We start from the raw sequence: 21959 nt of genomic DNA on the forward strand, positions 1-21959 counted from the left end.
ACGGTTGGACGACTGTTGCCATCCCACCCGATGATCGTCCAGTGTCATCATTGGCTTCCTGCTCCTGCGGCAGGCTGGCGATGCAATGCCCGTCGGGCAGCACAGGGTGCTGCACTTTAGCGGAGTTCTTTTATTCCTTTGCCAATGGGTGTATGAGTGTGAGGGGCCTAGAAGGAAAGTGCAATAGTGAGCGTGAGGGAAGTTTTAAAAAAAGTCAGTAGAGTCCATTAGGCAAAACTTTAATAGCATGGCTCACTGCTTTATTAAAAAAATGAGGGGTATTGAGGCGTGACGGCTAGGGTGATCAAGCCTCATTCAACCCTTAATTAAAGTGTGGTCGACATGTTTCATGCCTCTAAGGCAATTCATCAGGACCAGAGTGCTCATCAAATTGCTGCCGATTCCCCCGTGATTGAAGGAATCGAGTATACGACCTGAATTATGTCGCTGGATCAACCCTTCATTGAGGCCCTCCCTGGGATCCACTAAAAACGTTGCAGTAGCCTATCACAATTTCACATTACAGACCTTCTTCAATATAGTCGTTATTTGTACCACAGAGTTCTCACAAATTCCTTACATGAGAAGAAAGAAAAAAGATCCCTCAAAGCTCCAGTCGGAGCAGCATCAACTTCATATCCACTTAAATGTCTTATCACGGAACACCGCTTTTTATCTTAATTCGCCAAGTGTGAGTTTCTCCCTCTATTATTGATATTCCCTTTCGTAGTATACTCTCTCCTGGGAAGTATCTATAGGGCTAGGTAGTAATAAACAATCTGTCATCAAAAGTGAAGCTCGTCAGTTTCTCCGGAATGATTCAAATGCTATTGTCGGGATAGCTCATTGCAGAAAGGACACCATTTATTTATATCGCCATCCATCGAGGTTTCACACATGTCTCGGTCGGAGGTACTAATCACTAACAGCTGCAGACCCTACTGGGCATGCGCGAAAGTGGGGGATGCTAAATATAACTCGTTGTCGGGCAGATTTCAAGCGCAGTTAACAGGATGATAGGACAAAGCACATGGTCAACATGTGGCAGCATGTAGCAAACAAAATGGCTGCCATGAATACAAAATGGAGTCTGCTAAATGTCACGATAATAGCTAAATATGAGATGGCTTCTGCTAATGCTTAATCTAATCGCTGTCAAACTACAACACTGTGACCCGCATCGTCATGGGCGTTAGCAGCTCAACAACCCTGAACCACCTCCAGGAACCTATGCATCACTTTGCTACAGTGACACCTCACCTCCTTTGCGCAACGCATCTTGCCTGAGCGCCAAAGTGCGTACGACCTGCACAGCAATAAGGAACAATGCATCACCTGCCTTCGCGATGCCTCACTTTCTCTGCGCATCGCAACTTCTATGACATTTTGACACATCCAAAGTACTTTACCAGGGTCCACGTGACTCATGTAACCTGCCTCAATGCGGTTGGGCTGAACTTGTGGATTTGTCCTGGTCAAGCACGACCAGATAGCCCCAGTTGGAGCTATTGTTTTCTAGGAATTATGTTTTGATTTCATCTTGAAAAATTCATATCTTGACTTGTGTATGTTGGATTCTTGGTTTTTTGCTCTTGTTTTACTCAGATAAATATTGACTATTTTTATAAACTTGTGTGGAGTACTTTTGTGTTGTTTTTACTGTGTTACTGTGTGTATGCACAAATACTTGACACATTGCTTCTTTAGTTTAGCCTGACTGCTCTGAGTCAAGCTACCTGAGAGTGAGCACAGGTAAACTTAGTGTGTACTACACTTACCCTGACTAGTATGGGTCCGTACTTGAACAGGTAACCCCTACCATCTAGTGACCCCATTTTGAACCGGATGGAGCTATAGTCCACATTCTCAAGCTATCTGGGAGTCAAGTTTCCAATGCATCCTTAGCCACCATCATAATGTTGGGCATATGTCTTGTCAGTCATTCTCCACTCACTAGTGGCAAGTAAAATGCAAGACTGTGTCAATGTTTACCAATTTCAGGTATACAGTGGTCAAGAAAAACCTTTCAAACATAAACCTCTGGCAATAGGACAGGGTCTATAGTAGATGGGGGTAGGGTTAGTAGGGGGATGAACTAATTGGAGAAGGAAAGGAGAGCACTGCAGGAGTACTTAGCATAAGAGGGTTAGGATGTTTCGGTTTAAGCAACTGGTGAGTCTACCCATGCTCCTCCCCTACCTAGTCTCATATGCCTCCCTTTACTTAACTCTCACCTACCCACCCCTCTTTTCTAACCTTCCACCATGACACCAGCCATCATACATGAGTTGAACTTCTCGCCCCAAATCATCACCAGATATTCTTGCTGTACAGCCTGTTTTCTCTTACTCAGTCCTTGCTGCTTGTCCCCAGATGCTGGACCTCAAAGATGAATTGATGGCACACTCACTGCCAAGCAGTCTGACGACCCGTCTTTCCATTGCTTCTGGGCGGCTTTTTCGCAGGTATGTACGATTGAAGATCAGAAAATATGGTTGGTAGACCTCAGATCAGCGATGACTGCATAGGACACCACAGTAGGTTTAACAGAGAGCATTTCTAAGGCCAGGGAGAGCGTGATATTAGCAGGGTGGGCTCTTTCGCATCATGAGGGAGATGAAGGGACCTGACTGTACTTTTAATTTGGCTGGTGACTTAAAACATCCACAGATTGAAATGGAGCTGTTCTGAACTAAAGCACAGTCTAGAGCAGAAAAGATTTAGATTGGGACATTGTTTTTCTTTTTAGTGATGTGTGTCTTTGTGTCCCAGAAACCTAAGCATGTTTCCCTTTCAGTGCAAAGAGAAATTTAGACACTTCCACAGAATTTATTTGAACAAATTGTAGCTTTCTGGGGGAGCATTACTTTATTGGACAGTGGTACGTATGACTGAAAATGTCTCACGCAAGACATCGAGACACCAGATATTCCTGTTGCTCTCTGGTTTCTGCCTCGTGTTGCCTGTGTCTAGTAGTTTAATGTTGACCTCTGGGAGTGACCACTGGTGCCAGCGTTTCTTCTTGCTGATCCCTTGATAATTGTTCTCCAATGCTCTCGATCTCTGTTTTTTACTCCCGTTTTCTTTTATCTCTGGTTGTTGCATTCAATTTTTGTGACTCAAAGATATTTGCTTCTGGGGTCGTTGATCTCAGATTGCTCCATTTCAGGTTTTCCCTAGTTGTATAACCAAGTGTAGAATAACCTAATTTTGCCTATTTATTACATTATTTCCCCCCAATACGTGTAGTTCCTTGTCCTGCTCCTGTGGCCCTTAGGTGTGCACCTTCTTTCCCCCTTTAATGTGTCCCCTGTTGATGCTGATCATTGTTGCTTTATCTTGTTCGTTTTGATTCCTGCCTGGCATTCACTGTTATTGTTGATCCCTGGTTGCTGCCACATTCCAATTGATCTTTCGTTGTTTTTCGTTGTACTTGGTGTCTGTGATGTAAGCTCTTTGTTCTTGTTGACCTCTGGTGAATGGCACGGTTTTTATAATCTTCTGATGCCTTTTTATTTATATCCTGTTTGTTTTCTGTTGGCCATTGCTCATGGCAGCGTATCAGATCTGTCGGTCCCCAGTATGGAGCTGGTGCGGTTGGTGCAGGTTCACTCTACTCCTTGGGAACAGAAAAAAAAGATCCTTGAGAAGCTGCACTCGGACAATGAGAGGTAAGAATGCGCCCATTTGCTATAGAATAATAATGAGGATAATCGTATGGGACCAAATATGGGCTGACGTAAGGGGACCAGGGTGAGATGGGGTAGGATACCAAGAAATATAACATGATAGCAGGAAAGTTTCTTCTCACAAGAATATCTATGTTTGTTTATAGGAAACAGAACTATCTCTCTGTGGCGCTCAGGCGCCTGCAGCTCCTGGAGGCCCAGGTGAGTCTCTCCATAGCTCCTCCTAATGTTAGGCTTCAGCTGGAGGGGTGTGGTGCCAGCTGTACTGGGGATGCTCAGGAGGCTGCAATAAAGGTTGAACAGAACAAAAAGTAAGGGCTTGAATGCATGAATTGCCTCTGGTGAATGCTCTCGGCTGAATGCTGTTCCATTCCTTGTATTAGTTCCTCTGTGCTGTTAAAGACAGGTGCTAGACATATGCTAAACAATCCTGACCTTAATCTATAGGTGACAGCCCAGAATGAACTTCCAGCCGAGGTCCCCTCTAAAGAGAAGGCAAGCAACCCCAAGACTGCTTTTGTCTTGTGGAACATCATCAGTGAGATGAATTAAAGTATTCAACCAATCATTTTTTGGGGGGTAATGGGGGTTTTACAACTAATCTGAAGGCAGTATGAAACTCTGATCCTTCAGTGGAGTCATGGGAGGGGCTTAGGATGGTTCCTAAGTGAAGGAAAGGCTGGGGTGAGATAAAGGGGCGTGGAGGACACTGAACCTTTTGCAGTGTCATGGGTGTGCTGTGTGCAGAGGTAACTGCAGAGTAAGACAAGGAGAACATTGATTTTTTGTTTTTGGTCAAGCCGTTCCGGCATTACTATTTGCGGATGACACGATTTTAATCTCTCAGACCCCTAAAGGATTACAGAATTTATTAAATGCATTTTACTCGTATTGTTTGGACAAAATCTTGAAATTAATTCTTCAAAAACTAAGGTTATGTCCATAAACCCGCATAAAGGTTTTAAAAAAGTTTTTAGTGTAAATAAGGAGAATATTGAACAGGTCCAAAATTTTCAATATTTGGGTATCAGCCTTGACTCTAAAATGAACTGGACTTCACAGATAGAAAAGTCTCGGCTAACGCTAATACAAAGCCAAGCTCCCATATTAAGGAATCACAAAAGTAGCTTTCTCAAGGCAGTATCACCCGCTATTGAATTATATAAATATAAATATAAAGCTCAATCTGCAGCCCTGTATGGCGCAGAATTATGTGGACATGTAGTCAGAGACTCCTTTTCAATACAGGACAATAGTTTTTTTAGACAACTTTTAGCTGTCCCAGGCTGTACTCCTCTAATTCCTCTATTTTGGGATCTAAATGTACGACGCTCCGATGACCATGCTTCCTTATGCCCGCTACTCTTTTGGGTCCGTCTTTGGTCCACTGAGGAATTAGTGGATTACAGAGCAGCTCTTAAGGTAATTCTACAGATTAAAAATACTGCTAGAATAAGCTGGCTATTGCACATTGAAAAATGGTTCCTAAAACTAGGTTTAAACAGCTTTTGGACATACCCCGATTGCTTGACCTCTAGTTCAAAAAAGTTATTAAAGGCACGATACTGGGAACATATCTATAGTTACCCACTCCAAAATTCTAAAATCGGGAAATTGACTCTTAAATTCTTTGATGTCAAAAGCGAATGTAAATTTGAATGTTTTATGGATGAAATATTACCCTCAATGGCAAAATCACTGTATTTAAAGTACCGCTATGGCATTCTACAATTAAAATCTAGAACCTCTAAGTGGGTGTGTAAGTCAGAGCCAACGAATGAAAGTAACTCTGACCACTGTGAACTCTGTGATATGAGCTTTAAGGAAGATGAGGCCCATGTCATATTTATATGCCCGGTGTACTTGCAAGCAAGGAGAAAGTGGATCAAACCCATCTGCCTCCTTTTAGGTTTTCGGAAAATTAAAGATGGGGAAAGAGTTTTCAAAGGGGATACTTCTCAGACCATAGTATTCGGTTTGAGCAGGTTCTTTCTAGCAGTAGCGATAGTGAGGAAGAAAAAAGGTCTCAAAATGTAATAACATTTTAGCTTTGTGCCCACTGTTAACGTAATGAAATAAAATGCATTTGTATTATAGTAGTCCCCACTTAATCTAGCTCAAACTATCCCCTGTAATATGTTCCTTGATTCTTTCCTAACTATTTTAACGTTTTATTATATTCATTTGTACTAATCTATTTTGTAAATATGAATTTCCTGATGTTTTGAATTTTAAACCCACTGTAAACCTGATCCCCCTGGCTAACTTTTTCTTCACACAATAGCCCAAGTAATTATGTGTATCTCAATTATCTTTTGCTCGGATTAATAGCACTTGATGTACTAGCACTTGATGTATATATTGATGTTTTTAATTAATTGTATTCTTTTATGGTTACTTTAACCGAAATAAAGATTTAATGAATGAATGGATTTTTAGTTTTAAGTGTGGTGCCATTGTGCCGTCGCCGCCAGTGGTTTTTCCAGCAGTTCATTGGGGTCCTGAGGTAGAGGATAGGGGTAAAGTGAGGTTTGATGCAGAGAAGACATAGAGAGCACTGCCCTGGTACAAGGTGTCAGTGTTTCGGGCCTGAATACAACAAGACAGTGGAGGTAGAATGGAAAGGGGCGACCAACTCGGTCCCCCCGAACGTATGGCCGAGTGCCTCGATCCCCCCGGGAAGCCATTTTTGGGCGGGAGGCGCGTCTCAGCTGGTATGCCCGAAGCGGCGTAGCTGGGGCGCGCTCGTTCCCGCCCTAGAGTGGGCTGGCCTAGACACCGACGCAGCCAGCCACGCCCTCGGGGCAGGCAGGGGCGGGTATACGCCCGCCCTGAAGACGGATAAAAAGGGACGCAAGACCAGAAGACATCCTCTTGTTCTTGTGCTCTGAAGCTGCACCTCCTCGCTGCACGTGAGCTCGGGACAGAACGAAGAGCCAATTTTGAGCGTTTTAATCTCTCTTTTTGTCTTCTAGATACTTCGTCTGAAAAGATGCCCAAGAAAGGCGCGAAGAGAATGTCGACTGACCAGTTGGTTCGGGCCCTCATGAAGGACATGTCCGAAATTAAGAAGCGGTTGGCGGAGCGAGACGGCGAGGAGGGATCGGGGCGTCCACCGGCCGGAGGGAAGCCAAAGAGGCCGAGAAGGGGGCCGGTCGGGGGAGACGTCCCGGTTCCCTGTTCCCCGCTCGAGGCGCCAGCCCCGGTACCGGCCCCGGTACCGAAGGAGGGGAATCCGATTCCCGTAGTAGTCACCCCGACATCCACTGAAGATATGCCTCCCGAGTTGGCGGCACAGTTAGCGGCGTGGTTGGGGGACAGTAGCGAGGGCGCCACGGCTGCCGAAGCGCAAGCACTCATTAAACAGTTGCGCGAGAAACGTGATACAGCCAAGGTGCCCGCGTCGGATGCGGTGATAGACAAGCCACGAGTGGCGGAGGCAGCATCCGGTGCAGGTAAGCGGCCATTGCCGATCGCAAGGGATGAGTCAACACCCTCTCGTAGAAAAAAGTTGGGGCAACATGTTCCTTTGGCAATAAAGGAAAAGATTTGGGCGGGGGAATACGTAAACATTTTCTCCTTGCTCGTTGATCATTATGAGGTTGAAACTGTTAAGGGCCAAAAGGATCTGATGCATCCAAGTGTTTGGCGCGCAAAAATGGCCGCCTTTAAAGTGAATGAGAATATTGGCAACTGGGGTAATGCTTGGGGAATTTTTACGTCAATTTTGGGGGAACGTAGGCCTGAATTGCTCCCGGAATTTCCAGTATATCAGTCACGAATTATGGGGTACTTGACATCGCACCAAGGTAACCAATGGTTCTGTTATGACAACCTTTTCAGGAAAGCGATGGAGCATAACAAAAGTTTAACCTGGGACTGTTACGATTCTTTGACATGGAATAAAATGAAAGAGTCGGGGATGTTGAACGTGCCGTTGGTGGGGAGTACTGTTGGTGAGTCCTCCCGCCAAAATGGGGGGACGCCCTTTCGGTCGGGTACGGGTACAGACGTTTACCCGAGACCCGCCGGCAATACAGGGAAGAGGGGTTTCTGTTTCAATTTCAACAGAAGTAAATGTACTAGGCCCCCGGGATCTTGTAAATTCAAACACGAATGTAGTGGTTGTGGGGCACCCCATCCTGAGTCCTCGTGCAGAGCCAAATCGGGTGAAAATGGGGGTAGAGGGGGCGCCAAACAGGTCTAATATAGTCCGAGGGGCGCCTTTACCAACCCCGATTGATACCCTGGCGATGATTCCCTGGCTCAGCGAATACCCAGATCGTACTTCAGCTGGGGTGCTACGAAACGGTTTTTCATATGGTTTCCGCATCCCGGTGGGGAACTTTCAGGGTGTCGGGTCGTGCAAAAATCAACTTTCCGTCTTGCAGCATACGACTGTAGTACAGGATAAGATCCGGAAAGAGGTTACCCGAGGTCGGGTTGCCGGCCCGTTTAGTGTTCCCCCGGTACAGAATTTTGTTTGTTCTCCTTTAGGGGTGGTCCCCAAGAAGGACCCAGGTGAGTTTCGATTGATTCACAATTTATCAGCGCCTCATGGCCTTTCTGTAAACGACGCAATTGATCCAGAGTTATGTTCGGTGCGGTACGCATCATTCGATGAGGCCGTAGCCATTTTGAATCGCCTGGGGCCCGGGACGCTGATGGCGAAATCAGATATCGAGTCAGCGTTCCGTTTGCTCCCGGTATACCCGGAAGACCAACGGCTTTTGGGATTCATGTTTCAAGGTTCGTATTACATGGATAGGTGTATGCCGATGGGGTGCTCTATATCTTGTGCATATTTCGAGAAATTCAGTAGTTTTCTACAATGGGTTTACACGAAGAAAACGGGTTTTCGAAATGTGATGCATTACCTCGATGACTTTCTGTTCCTTGGGGCCGCTGGGGATGATAAATGTGCCCGGGCCTTGACTGAATTTTGTGTTCTAATGAATCAATTTGGCGTGCCATTGGCACCAGGTAAAACTGTGGGTCCCACGACTTGCCTCGAGTTTCTCGGGATCGAGTTGGACTCTAGTGAGGGTTGTTTTCGTTTACCAGCTGCCAAAGTGTCGAAATTCAGGGCAGCCCTGCAAATGTGTATTATTGCATCTAAAGTTACGCTGCATCAATTGCAGCAATTGGTGGGGAAGTTGAATTTTGCCCTGAGGGTGATCCCGATGGCCCGCCCCTTCTCCCGTTCAATTGCCCAGGCGATGGTCGGCCTAAAAGAGGGTCATCATCGCACGAGATTATCGGCCGAGGTCCGCCAAGACATGCGTATTTGGTTAGCATTTTTGGCGGATTTCAATGGTCGAGTCGTCTGGAACAAACCGGCCTTGTCCTCTGAAGAGCTTGGTCTATGGACGGATTCAGCGGGAAGCATGGGTTTCGGCGCCATCTTCGGCACAAAATGGTCGGCACAAAGGTGGCCAACATGGTGGCATGAAGAGGGGCTGACGAGTAATATTGCTTTCCTTGAACTGTTTCCCATTTTGGTGGCCCTCAGAACCTGGCCCGATGGATTCAAAAATCACTCTGTCATATTTTGGTCTGACAATATGACCGTTGTAGAATGCATCAATAGTCAGGCAGCACGTTGTAAAATGGTTTTAAGGCTGCTTAAAGAAATTGTCTTACTGTGTATGCAACTGAACGTGGTATTCAGAGCAAAACATGTCCCAGGGGTGATGAACCAGGCTGCTGATGCACTGTCTCGTTTTCAAATGCAGGCTTTCTCGGGTTTCCTTCCCTCAGCGGACCCAGAGCCAGCACCCTTTCCCGAAGCTCTCTGGTCTCTCGGTGCCCCGAACTTCGTTACCTCGTGGGAGAGAGTCTAGCACCAAGGACGAGGAAGGCATACGAAGGGGCGTTTCGGGCTTATTTAGCCTTTTTGGGGACTGAGAGAGGGGGGCTTTGGGGGCATGAGGATTGGGTAGTACATTTTCTGATGTCCTTGCGTAAGGCTGGGAAGTCGGTGGCTACAGCCCAGAGGCATCGTGCTGCCATTTCCTTTGTTGCCAGGGCTCATAATATCCAGGACCCGACAGCGTCTTTTGTGGTACAGAAAGCGCTGCGTGGGTGGCAACGCCTTGAGGGTCGCAAAGTAGATGAGAGGCGCCCGATAGGTCTGGATAGGTTGTCCCAGTTGCTGGCCACACTCCCCGCCACATGCTCGTCTCAGTTCGAGGCCTGTTTGTTCCGAGCTGCTTTTACGCTTGCATTTCACGGGGCAATGAGGATAAGCGAGCTGGTAGCAAGGAACAAGCGGGATGTGGTGGGGGGTTTGTGCCGGGAACACGTTCAGATCAGGGGTGAGACGATGACTGTATCCTTTGTCAAGTCAAAAACCGATCAAGGTGGGGTGGGAGACTGCATAGTCATTCGCAGGATTCCAGGGTCTTCCATGTGTCCGGTGAAGTGTTTAGAAGATTACCTAGCACGAAGGGTGGCATCATGGGGGGGGACATTGTTGAGACACGCGGACGCCACCCCACTGACGAAGTTTCAGTTTCAGCGGGTGCTCGCGATGTCAATTACCGCAGCGGGCTTGGACCCGGGTGAGTTTGGGACCCATTCCTTTCGGATAGGGGCTGCCACTGAGGCTACAGCCAGGGGTCTTAATGTGAAACAAGTAAAACGAGTGGGGCGTTGGTCCTCCAATTGTTATAAGAGGTATGTGCGGTTGCACATGTTGTGAAGCCGTAATAATGTACTCACGCTTCTTGTCTTTTGTTTGGTTTTCAGTTACGCAAGCCTTCGAGGCGGGGCGGACTATGCAGTCGACCCAACACCAGGCCAGCGGTCAGACATCACCGGCTGTGAGAAAGGAGGTGTGGGTCGTGGGCCACTCATACGTGAGGCGTGCCGCTGACGTATTCAAAGCAGGTGACATGATTCACGTAGCTGGGGAATACGGGTACAGAATGTCCTTCTACGGAAGGGGCGGTCTCTGTATTGACCAGTTTCAGGCATTCTTTGAGGGTTTATTAGGGCGGACGAGGTCACCGCCGTCTATAGTCATAGTACATTTAGGGGGCAATGATTTGGTCACCACCGGTAGACGACTTCTCCTGGAGGCAATGCTTTCCACTGTAAGTTGGTTGGCGAGGAAAGTTCCGGGGTGCATAATTGCGTGGTCTCATATGATCCCACGAAAAGTGTGGCGGGGGGCTGTTTCGATCCCTGCTTTGAACCATTCTGTTAGAAAACTTAATAACAAAGTGAGTAGGTTGTTTCGTTCCAGGACATTGCATTCTATCTCGCACGGTTGTATTAATGATGACAGTATGTATCTAGGGGATGGTGTGCATTTGTCTCGGGTGGGAAATGAGTTACTCATAGGAGACTTCTTAGCATGGTTAAAAACGTTGGAACATGACCTTTAGCTAGGAGTTTTGTGGGGGGCCCGGATAGCCGGTCAACTATCCGGGCCTGTGGCGGTAAGGTCATGATCGGTGAGCACTAATTAGTAGATCCCTATGAGTGGGCGTCACCCAACACGGATGGGAGCGCTCGGGAGAGGTGGCCATTGGCCCCTCAATGGGGAGGCGGTCCCTTCTAAGGATGGGTCGCCGGAAGTAAAGGAAAGGCGGTCAAGGCCCCTTCCTTTGTAGGAGGGGTTACAGCCCCCTCCTGGGGAATTTCCCGGGGCCAGTGACATCTGCGACGGCAGATGCGGTAAGTTGTGTGGGGTTGGGATAAGGTCTACGGTACCTTCTAGATACCTCACACGAGTATTCGAACGACCTTTAACTGGCGTCGAGTCTTTAGGTGCCCCCGTCAAGTCAAGGGAAATTGGTAATAGTTGCACTTGAGGTACGCCTCCGTGCTGTCGCCCAGCCCAAGTGGGAGGGGTAAGTCTGGTTAGGGATCTTGACACCGGTTATGACCTTGCCGTTGGCCCTTAAACGTTAGGTTGTACAATTTCAATATGTCAAGAAATGTTTTGTAGGATGCTAGTTCGGCTAGGAGAACCTCTGTATTAGAGAATCTGTTAAGGTTAGCCAAACATCGCAATATGGTAATGAAATTGTACATAACATGAAACGTTTAATGTTTTTAATTTTGTTTTAATAAATACGGCCGGGATGGTCACTCCATCCCACTTCCAAAAACTTCAAGAACTGTTTCCGGTTTCCCTCCTTTTGGGGATTGTGTTGAGAGGGGGTGGCGGGTATCTCGGCCATATGGAAAGGGGCGACCAACTCGGTCCCCCCGAACGTATGGCCGAGTGCCTCGATCCCCCCGGGAAGCCATTTTTGGGCGGGAGGCGCGTCTCAGCTGGTATGCCCGAAGCGGCGTAGCTGGGGCGCGCTCGTTCCCGCCCTAGAGTGGGCTGGCCTAGACACCGACGCAGCCAGCCACGCCCTCGGGGCAGGCAGGGGCGGGTATACGCCCGCCCTGAAGACGGATAAAAAGGGACGCAAGACCAGAAGACATCCTCTTGTTCTTGTGCTCTGAAGCTGCACCTCCTCGCTGCACGTGAGCTCGGGACAGAACGAAGAGCCAATTTTGACCCACCCACCAGCCCCTGAAGACAGCCAGTTGTGTATAATAAAGTTGATTAATTTTGCTTCGGTTTTCGTATACAGGTTTTAGTGCCATGTTGATGTTGAGTTAATAAAGAATGGTCGTTTTGAGTATGTTTGCCATTAAAGATATTCAGTTTAGTGTTGAATTTTTAATGCATGCTCTTTCGGTCATAGTGGCCAATGTATTCGTAGGTTAATTTGCACTGTCGTATTTATTTTGGTAGGCGGTAAGGTCATGATCGGTGAGCACTAATTAGTAGATCCCTATGAGTGGGCGTCACCCAACACGGATGGGAGCGCTCGGGAGAGGTGGCCATTGGCCCCTCAATGGGGAGGCGGTCCCTTCTAAGGATGGGTCGCCGGAAGTAAAGGAAAGGCGGTCAAGGCCCCTTCCTTTGTAGGAGGGGTTACAGCCCCCTCCTGGGGAATTTCCCGGGGCCAGTGACATCTGCGACGGCAGATGCGGTAAGTTGTGTGGGGTTGGGATAAGGTCTACGGTACCTTCTAGATACCTCACACGAGTATTCGAACGACCTTTAACTGGCGTCGAGTCTTTAGGTGCCCCCGTCAAGTCAAGGGAAATTGGTAATAGTTGCACTTGAGGTACGCCTCCGTGCTGTCGCCCAGCCCAAGTGGGAGGGGTAAGTCTGGTTAGGGATCTTGACACCGGTTATGACCTTGCCGTTGGCCCTTAAACGTTAGGTTGTACAATTTCAATATGTCAAGAAATGTTTTGTAGGTTGCTAGTTCGGCTAGGAGAACCTCTGTATTAGAGAATCTGTTAAGGTTAGCCAAACATCGCAATATGGTAATGAAATTGTACATAACATGAAACGTTTAATGTTTTTAATTTTGTTTTAATAAATACGGCCGGGATGGTCACTCCATCCCACTTCCAAAAACTTCAAGAACTGTTTCCGGTTTCCCTCCTTTTGGGGATTGTGTTGAGAGGGGGTGGCGGGTATCTCGGCCATAGATATGGCGAACAACAATCCTATGAGATGGTGACCTGGTTCTGGAGCACAAGGATATAATGAAGGAGAGAACGTGGAGTACAGGACAATAGGCCTCATGTGCAAAAGGATTTTAATGTCATGAAGCCTGTGTAGGAAGCTGGCTCTGTATATAGTATACCAAAAAGAGGTATACTATGCAAAGAGTTCAGGTATCTCTTATAACTGATCAGGGGCTTGCTTTAGCAATCCCAAAGTGCTCTCTTAGGGAGTAGTGTGTTCGAGCAGCCTTAAGCTTATCAGAGAGGAGTGTTAGACTTCTGGTGCATGCACCCAGTCAATAAATAATACACACAAATCAATAGGGAGATCCAAACCAATTTATAAAATAGCATTAAATATATTTTGTCACATTTCAAGATAGAAATATTTACAGTTTTCAAAAATCCACATAGTGCAATTTCTGTAGCGGTAATGTTATCTGAAGGAGAAAAGACATGTACTGCATACAGGTAATTCAGAGTGACTTACAATCTTCCGGAGTTAGGGTGAGTATGGAACAGGGGCCAAGGCAGCACCAACAGGTCACCTCGGGCAGCACTGGGGCAGCTGGCTGCAGAGGTGTAATATAGGGTCTGGTGCCCTGTTGTAGTCAATGGGGATCGGTCTGGTCAAAAAGAGGCTGCAAGGTGGAACTGGGGACCAGTCTGGCTAACCCAACAAGGGGGCTCAGGTCTCATTATACCCTGGGACGTGGAGACACCTTTGGTCCTCTTCTCCTCGTGCCGCCAGATAGGACATAGGTGTCACAAGGCATCAGGTTTCTTTCACTGGAGATGCTCATGGTAGATGGGGCCTTTACAAAGAGGCTGCAGGCAATGTTGGGAAGTCCACAGTTGGCAAACCAACGGTGGGCTTTGGATCTGTAGGGTCTGGGCACCACCCTGGCACCGTTGACCCACTTCAACTCAGGCTACAGGGCACAGGTACAGTGGTGCTTTCTGGTGTCAGGTTTTTGGCAATCCGGAGTCCCTGCAGCTCTTATTGGGTGCCTATTGGATGCAGGGGATCAGCTCTGCTACTCCACAGTAGTTCCTGGATCTTGGGTGAAGGATGGAAGTCCGCCCAGGCTTTTGGAGGCACAGGCAGCTGCAGGATCAGTCGTCTGTGGTGCAGTTGTTGAGGGCTTCAAACAATTGAAGGTACCCCCCCTATATATGATTTGTAGGTCTGGGAGTAAGGGGGGAAACAACCTACACTAAATTGCAAGGATACTCCCACTAGACCTAAATTCCTTTTCAATAGCCTATGGAAAAGCAGGTGTTGAGGGCAGCAGACAGGCTATCAGGGTTGGCCCCAGGTCAGTTGCTGGTCTTCTGTTCTTGCTTTTGCAACTCTTCAGTGTCCGTATTTCAGGTCGTCAGGATCCGATTTTCTAGTGCCAGAGGCACCCTAAATACTAGATTTAGGGGTGTTATGGGAGTATAGGGCAGTGATCAATGGGCTACTTACCCCTGGGGTCTCTATGTCCCCTATATGATCACTTCCTGTGAGAGGTAGGCATAACCCTGTCCCAGAGTTCCTAATTCTGCCATTACAAAGGCAGCAGACTTTTACATTTTGTGTCCACATCAGGTAGCCCACCTTATTGGTGGAACTAGCCTGAGGGTGAACACGCTTTTCTGACTACAAATTCTCCTGCTTGTCCAGGTGCCAAATGGGCCCTGGCCGAGGGGCATGAGGACATCAACACTGGGGGAAGCCAGATCTGCAAACCAAAGACGGCGGGCTCTTTGATGCTCCCTGCCTTGTAATGCTAAATTACAGGTCTTCCTGCTGTAGGGTGGTAAAACACTCTCTAACGGAGGAGACCTTGTTCCTAACCTGGGAGCGTGGACACTCGCCTCTGGGGGGTCAGAAACTTGTCTTTGCTGGCAGGCTGGTTAGGACCAGGCAGCCAGCTCATTATTAGTTGGTATGTTTTCAGCAGGCACCTCTAAGGTGCCCTCTGAATGGATGTTTCAATCAATCCATCACTGGAATCAGTGTGGGTTTATTAATACAAGATGTTTGGTACCAAACATCTTTGGATTCAGTGAAGCCATCATGTAGCTAGGGAACTCGTTTTACACCAGTGTCCAGCACATGTATTTAAAACAGATTCGCTGATCACTTGTACTGGCAGCAATTGGGCTGGCAAGCACATGGCATATCTGCTCATTCAGATATGTCCACACATGTAATATAGTCCACCCTGCCTTAGGGCTGTAAGGTCCACTGTAGGGGTGACTTATTTATATTGCATGCATTGTCTGTATGCGTGGCACACAGAGACGTGTGCCATGTCATATTTTCACTTTTCTATGCACTAAGACATGCAGCCTGCATTAGCAGTCTGCATGTGTTATGTGAGGAGTCCCCTAGGGTTGCACAATACAAGCTGCAGCCCTTGGGATCCCTCTTTAGTAGCCTTGCCCTAGGTATCTGGTATACCATTTACTAGATATTTACAGAGGTGCAAAATGTTTTGCTAAATGGGGAAAAATTGTATATTTTTAGGGAAAGAGATGTGGCACTGGGATCCTGGATATGAGTAACCCAGTGCACTTTCTGTCAAAACTGCATTGAGTACCAGGCAAAAAAGTGAGGGTGACCATGTCAAAAAGGGCAACTCGCAAAATCACAGGTTTGAGACCACAAAACAGCCACAGCCACTGCAGGTAAGAGCGGTGGGGCGGTGGGGCCTGGTGAGGGGTAATTTCGAGAGACAGCCATGAGGAAAAATTATTTATTTATTTAATTTTCCCTCGTGGTCGTCTCGAAATCCTCCCTCACCTGGCCGCACCACTCTTACCTGCAGCAGCCACCACAAAATACTTTTTTGCTATATCCAGTATTCCTTCTACTAGACGTAAAAGTCTTCCCGCACTTATAAGGGTTTTTCTGACGCTTTATTAATGGCAAACCGGAGAACGAATGAAAGGGAAGTTGCAGTGGAATGTATCAATGCTTGGCGACCACAAATGTTTTCACAAAGTATTGATCACATATCAACACCTCAAAGTTGGTGGTATCTGATATGCAAATCATAGGATAGCTTACCCTTCAAAAATCCAGTTGGGTAGCCTCGGAAGAAGGGGTGAGTGGTACCGATCAGGCAGTGGCCCACATACTTCTTGCATGATCCTTAATTCCCTGATTGCCAATGATTGTTCTCTTGAGGTCCTTGCAAACTGGGATTTTTTTTTTAAAAAAGTAGAAACTGACCTTTTAATTGACATGGGCTGCTTTTTGTTTTAAATGCCCCTTTGGGAAAGCAGATGTTAGACCTTCCTGTGTAATTTGCATACACTTTTTCCAACTTTCCTGTACGTATATCAGGCCTAAAGATACTTGATGAAAGCCAGAGTGATTTTGGGGATGTGTGACAAGCTATATTATGGGTTGTGAAGTGGGTGGAGAGAAGGGGAGGAAGGTAAAGTGGGGGTGAAAAATATGAAGAAGACTGAGCCTTCGGGGCTTAGGTGCAGGATACTTGTTATTGGGTATCTCATTCTCTCTTCCTTGTAATTTTTTCCCTTTCAGTCCCATAGCATTGCTCGGTATCAGCGCATTGGTAACTGGGAACGTCTGTTTACAAGGCTAATGGTAAGTGACAAATTTGTATATGGATAGGCAGATATGCGTGTATGTGAGCACATATGTATATCTCCGTAGGTGAGAATGTTTGTTATTTGCAAGATGTGTGCATTTACATCCAAGAAACACTTTCAATATGTTTTGAAACCAGGGGCCTTATTTACAAGCCCATTGCGCCGTTGGTATGTCACTTTTTCTGACTCACCTGTGGTACAATGGATTGGCCCATATTTACAAGGCCACGTAAAGTGACCTTGCGTGACTTTACATGGTCTTGTAAATATGGCCCCCTTTCACACATTACTCTGCATGAAAGGGCCATTTCCTGGGTGTTGCTATAGGTGTTCCCATGCAACTTTCATGTTACTTGATGCATTCCCAGATTTACAAAATTTTGTAAAACTGGGAATGCTTCAGCATCCTACACCTCCCCAGGGTAGGCGTAGGAATAGCGCAACGAGGAGAAATAATGACACTTTTTATGCGTGTTGCATTCTCCAGCACGCAAAGAAAGAGGCCTTTTTCTTTAGCGAACTCCATCAGCTCTGCCAATGAGCGACGGTCATCCTTTGCAGCCGGGGCATCCTTGCCCTTTCGAGCCCATCTAGGAGGCATTCTGCACTTAATGAAAAACAGAAACGCATTGGTCCTCGTCCCTTCCCCTTCTAGCCTCCTTTGCCATTGGTCCTGAGGGTCCCCACTGCCTCTTGAACCCTCTACCCCATGCATTAGTGCACTTGCTCCACCAGTGTGGCCCGTTACACTTGAGTATGCGATCCATCCCACAACACCTTCGCCCTTGTGCCTTTATTGTAACACATGCTAATGCATGAGATATTAAACATTAGAGGGAAGAGCAAACAGAAAGGGCTATAGTTGTAAGGTAATCCCTCACGCAGTTCAACGCAGGCACTGGAGTACTGCTAATTAGTCCTTAGCATTAGTTAAGGGATGAGTACTTCAACGCAGGCACTGGAGTACTGGCAGAGGCAGACACCCAATTAGCCCATAGCACTAGTTAAGGGATCAATACTTCACCGGGCTGATCCAAGACATGTTTGACCAAGTCTCCAGGCGAAGGCTGGAAGAGGCTCGTTGGAGCCCGCCAATGGTTAAAAAAGGGGGGTGGGGACTCAAAGCCTGCTCAGACTGATCGACTATGTTACTGTCAAGTCAGACCTATACTGCAGTGGTATTCTTAAGAGAGTTTATAAAAGGGGGCCCCACACTTCACAGACATGTGCAGAACAACTGCCTTCTGGCCCAATTGCTTACAATTGACAAACATGTGCAGAACAACTGCCTTCTGATCCTATTGCTTACAACTGACCCCTCAATGAGCGCCTACACATATACACTCAATTAAGCTCGCCCATTGACCTGCTTGCCGCGCTGCTTTATACTTTCACTTCTCTAGTTGTAAGCGCTTAAGTAGGAGCTGGTATTTCTTTAAATAATATGCCTCCACCGGAGCGCCCGTTTCGCGGTTATGAGCCCACGCCGAGCACTGTCCCTGCTGCACCGCGCTAGTGTGCCCCCGAGTCCGATGCCACCTTCAGCTGACCCCCGCCCCCCATCCTACGCATCGCGGGCGGGAAGGTTCTCGGTAATACGTAGCATGCACCCCCGCCAGTGCGACCCGCTCGCTGTACCTTATCAAGCGGGGCCAAGCAGCAGTTCGCGGCCACACCTCTCCAGGCATCTTAGGGGAATCCGGCCCTTGATCCCATCACCCCACAAACATTCTTATAACAAGCATTTACAATGCAATCGTCTCTGCATTATTAAAGGTAGAGCTATTGGCATTGCTCATGACATTTTTTTTTTTTAATCATAAATAAATGGCATTGTCATTTATATTGCCAATAGCTTAATCTCTTGCATATGCGAGACCTATTGCATTAGCACCCACACACAGAGTAAGTAGTAGAGTAGTAGAGTGTGTAGTTGTTAGTGAGTAGGAGAGAGTTATTAGTAAAGAGAGTATTAGAGAGCGAGTAGTAAAAAGTGAAAGAGTGAGTATTAAATAGTGAGAGAGTGAGCAGTAAAGAGTCCTAGAGCCACACACATTTACATGCACAGCCACACCCTTACATATACAAAGTGTATTTTTAGTTTCAGTAGTAAAGAGTGAGTATTATAGAGTGACTAATTATGAGTGAGTAATGTTGAGTAGTAGAGAGTGTGTGTGAGAGAGAGAGTGTGTGTGAGAGAGAGAGAGTGTGTGAGAGAGAGAGAGTGTGAGATGGTGTGAGGGAGAAAGTGTGTGAGAGAGAGAGAGAGTGTGAGAGAGAGAGTGTGAGAGAGAGAGAGTGTGAGAGAGAGAGAGTGTGAGAGAGAGTGTTAGAGAGAGTGTGAGAGAGAGAGTGTGAGAGAGAGAGAGTGTGAGAGAGAGAGTGTGAGAGAGAGTGTGAGAGAGACAGGAAGGTGCACTGTTTTGAAAGTGCTATCCTATAGGGTTTGGGCATGAGCCATTAGGGTTGGGCATGGCTTTAGAGAGTTGACTTTGTCAAAGCAGCTCAGGAACTACAGTTAACAACCCCAACAGAACCACCAAAGTACTGGATGCTGCCTCCCATGGAAGCTGAAAACACTGCACTGAGTTACAACAGTGCAGAGCTAGAGAGAGAGTGTGTGTGTGTGAGAGAGAATGAGTGTGTGTGAGAGAGAGAGAGTGTGAGAGAGTGTGAGAGAGAGTGTGAGAGAGAGTGAGCGTGTGAGAGAGAGTGTGAGAGAGAGAGAGTGTGAGAGAGAGTGTGAGAGAGAGAGAGTGTGAGAGAGAGAGAGTGTGAGAGAGAGTGTGTGAGAGAGAGAGAGTGTGAGAGAGAGTGTGAGAGAGACAGGAAGGTGCACTGGCCTACAAAGGCCTGGCAAACTTGTAATGTTTTGAAAGTGTGATCCTATAGGGTTTGGGCATGAGCCATTGAGGTTGGGTGTGGCTTTTGAGAATTGACTTTGTCAAAGCAGCTCAGGAACTACAGTTAACAACCCCAACAGAACCACCAAAAGTACCCGATGCTGCCTCCCATGGAAGCTGAAAACACCGCACTGAGTTACAACAGTGCAGAGCTACCACCAAGCACCAAGACCATGTCCAGTCAGTAAGGGTGTACCGGGTAATGAGCACAATGCTTGGGCAAAGGCCACGGCAAGCATAAACTAGATATTGGTTTATTGGGCACACAGCATGGCCAAACGCAACACCCTGCAACCATAGTCTGTAGGGCACACCCCGGCCTTCCAGGGTACTGCAAAACTTGATCTGGGTGTAGAATGTGTCCCAAGGCTACAAATGGTAGCCAGTGTGCGCTGACCATGGTTAAAGGGCATAGTTTTGGGCTCTGAAAACAGGGAGATCAGATGAAGGTCAGCGAACACCCCTCGCAGTCTTCACCCCACCAATTTTCAAAGGTTTGGACTGTAACCATAGCATCACTTCAAATTACGCTTTTTTAGGTAAATATGTTACATATGTTGGTTACTAAATCTAAGTAAACCACTTTAACGTCCCTTAGCAAATGTTTTTCATTGGGTATGTGTGTATCTTTCTGCCTTCTCTCCCTGGTGGGCGACCTACATCTAAGCTATCCTTCAAAAATATGTGGGTAGCGATTTAACCCCCAAATTTGCTGCAGGTTTGTGGAAGGAGGGCTCTATAAGTTATAGAGTTGCAAAATAACTTTCTTGAAATTTGCATAGGCGAAACATATTTATATGTTTACTGTGTTTATAGACTTCAGGTCAACCTGAATCCTCAAAATCTGCTTCATGTGAGTGATATACCGAAGGCTTGTCAGCCAAAAAAACGGCAGAATTGCATGAAGAAAGACTGAACCAATGACTAACATCAACACACAGGAGCATTAGAAAGGCCCTAGGAAACAAAAACAAAAACAAACAAGCTGAGGGGAAGAATGCAAAACAAGAAATGTGGTGGCAGGAGTTATGCATAGATGTGGAATGAGGAAAATGAAACCTCTTAGGAGATGGGCTGAAAACATCCAAAATGATAAATCCAATAGATGAAAACACAACAGAGAGAGAATACAAGAACATAAAAGACAAAGGAGTAAAATGAATTTAACACAGCATGTAAGCATAAATCTTACAGAGAAGGTGCGTGTGGCATGTCCTGTCCTACACATACACGTACTCTGCTCTACTGTAATCTTCGCCTACTTCAAATACGCACTGTGCGCTCAGTGGCAACACCCGAATCTGCTCGGGGTCTGACGAGGAGTCTGACAGACACCAGCGACAGCAGCACTCACCATCCTCTCACGGCAGCACTTACCGTCCTCTCACGGCAGGCCCTCAACGGCTCGTTGCAGCTTCACTCGGAGTCCCTTCTCCCGAGTACTCGTCAGCTGCACTATACGGAGGCCTCTGAGACAGGCTACGACTATCTTACCGCCCTGCTAAACCCTGCCCACATGCATCAGCCGGCCACCACCACCCCACCCTCGTTTGCAGCCTCCACCCTGCTTACCCCACCGCCGGCCTTTTCATCTGCAGCCCGCCCACCCCCACTGCCAACCCACCGTGCCCCCTCCCGGTCCCAATACAAACACCAAACCGGCAATTACATCGCTCGGGCGCTGATGAGAACCATGTGTAGGTTGTTCCAAAACAGGATCTCTACCTTGACACTGGGGACCAATTTTAGAATTGCGCACCTCAGCAAATAGAAGGAAATTTCACATTTACTTTTTCAGTCCGGCTTCGTAATACTTCAGACATCGGGGACAATGTTATTTTGTCTGCACATAAACGTTTTAGAAGGAGGCTCATGGAAGCAAGCGGATGGATGCAAGGGCCGGACGCAGTCGGGCAGAAATGGCTGTCGCAAAGCTCCGACATTTTCGGAATCGGGGGTGTGCTTTTTGTTGAGTGACGGATGACGTCACGGTGAGAAAGAACGCAAAAAACACCCCCCCCGAATCCGAAAAAGACGTGGCTTAAAGGGAGTGACGCCCCTCTCCTCCAATGGCTGGCCAGCATTTACGAGTCCAGCCAATGGAGAAGAGGAGCGAGTTCAAGCCCCCTAACTAAGAAACATTAAATCTCGGAGTTCCGCCCACACTGCTATACAGTGCGACGCAGTCCTCGACCTAATAAAGGACCGCGCCGGGCGGATCAAC

At 47.2% G+C, this 21959-nt stretch overlaps 1 protein-coding gene across 3 annotated transcripts in view; it reads left to right on the plus strand.

Moving 5' to 3' along the window:
- LOC147730783 (uncharacterized) overlaps window positions 1-21959 on the plus strand; it is a 200598-nt gene that overhangs the window by 96480 nt on the left and 82159 nt on the right. For all 3 annotated transcript variants that reach the window (XM_086958631.1, XM_086958632.1, XM_086958633.1), the window contains 4 exons: window positions 2374-2465; window positions 3558-3671; window positions 3836-3890; window positions 16765-16827. In XM_086958631.1, the coding sequence (XP_086814757.1) occupies window positions 2374-2465; window positions 3558-3671; window positions 3836-3890; window positions 16765-16827 (324 nt within the window). The remainder of the gene's footprint in view (window positions 1-2373; window positions 2466-3557; window positions 3672-3835; window positions 3891-16764; window positions 16828-21959) is intronic.

The sequence above is a fragment of the Lissotriton vulgaris genome, chromosome 2_1 (genome assembly GCF_964263255.1).
Source record: "Lissotriton vulgaris chromosome 2_1, aLisVul1.2, whole genome shotgun sequence".
NCBI classification, from domain to species: domain Eukaryota; kingdom Metazoa; phylum Chordata; class Amphibia; order Caudata; family Salamandridae; genus Lissotriton; species Lissotriton vulgaris.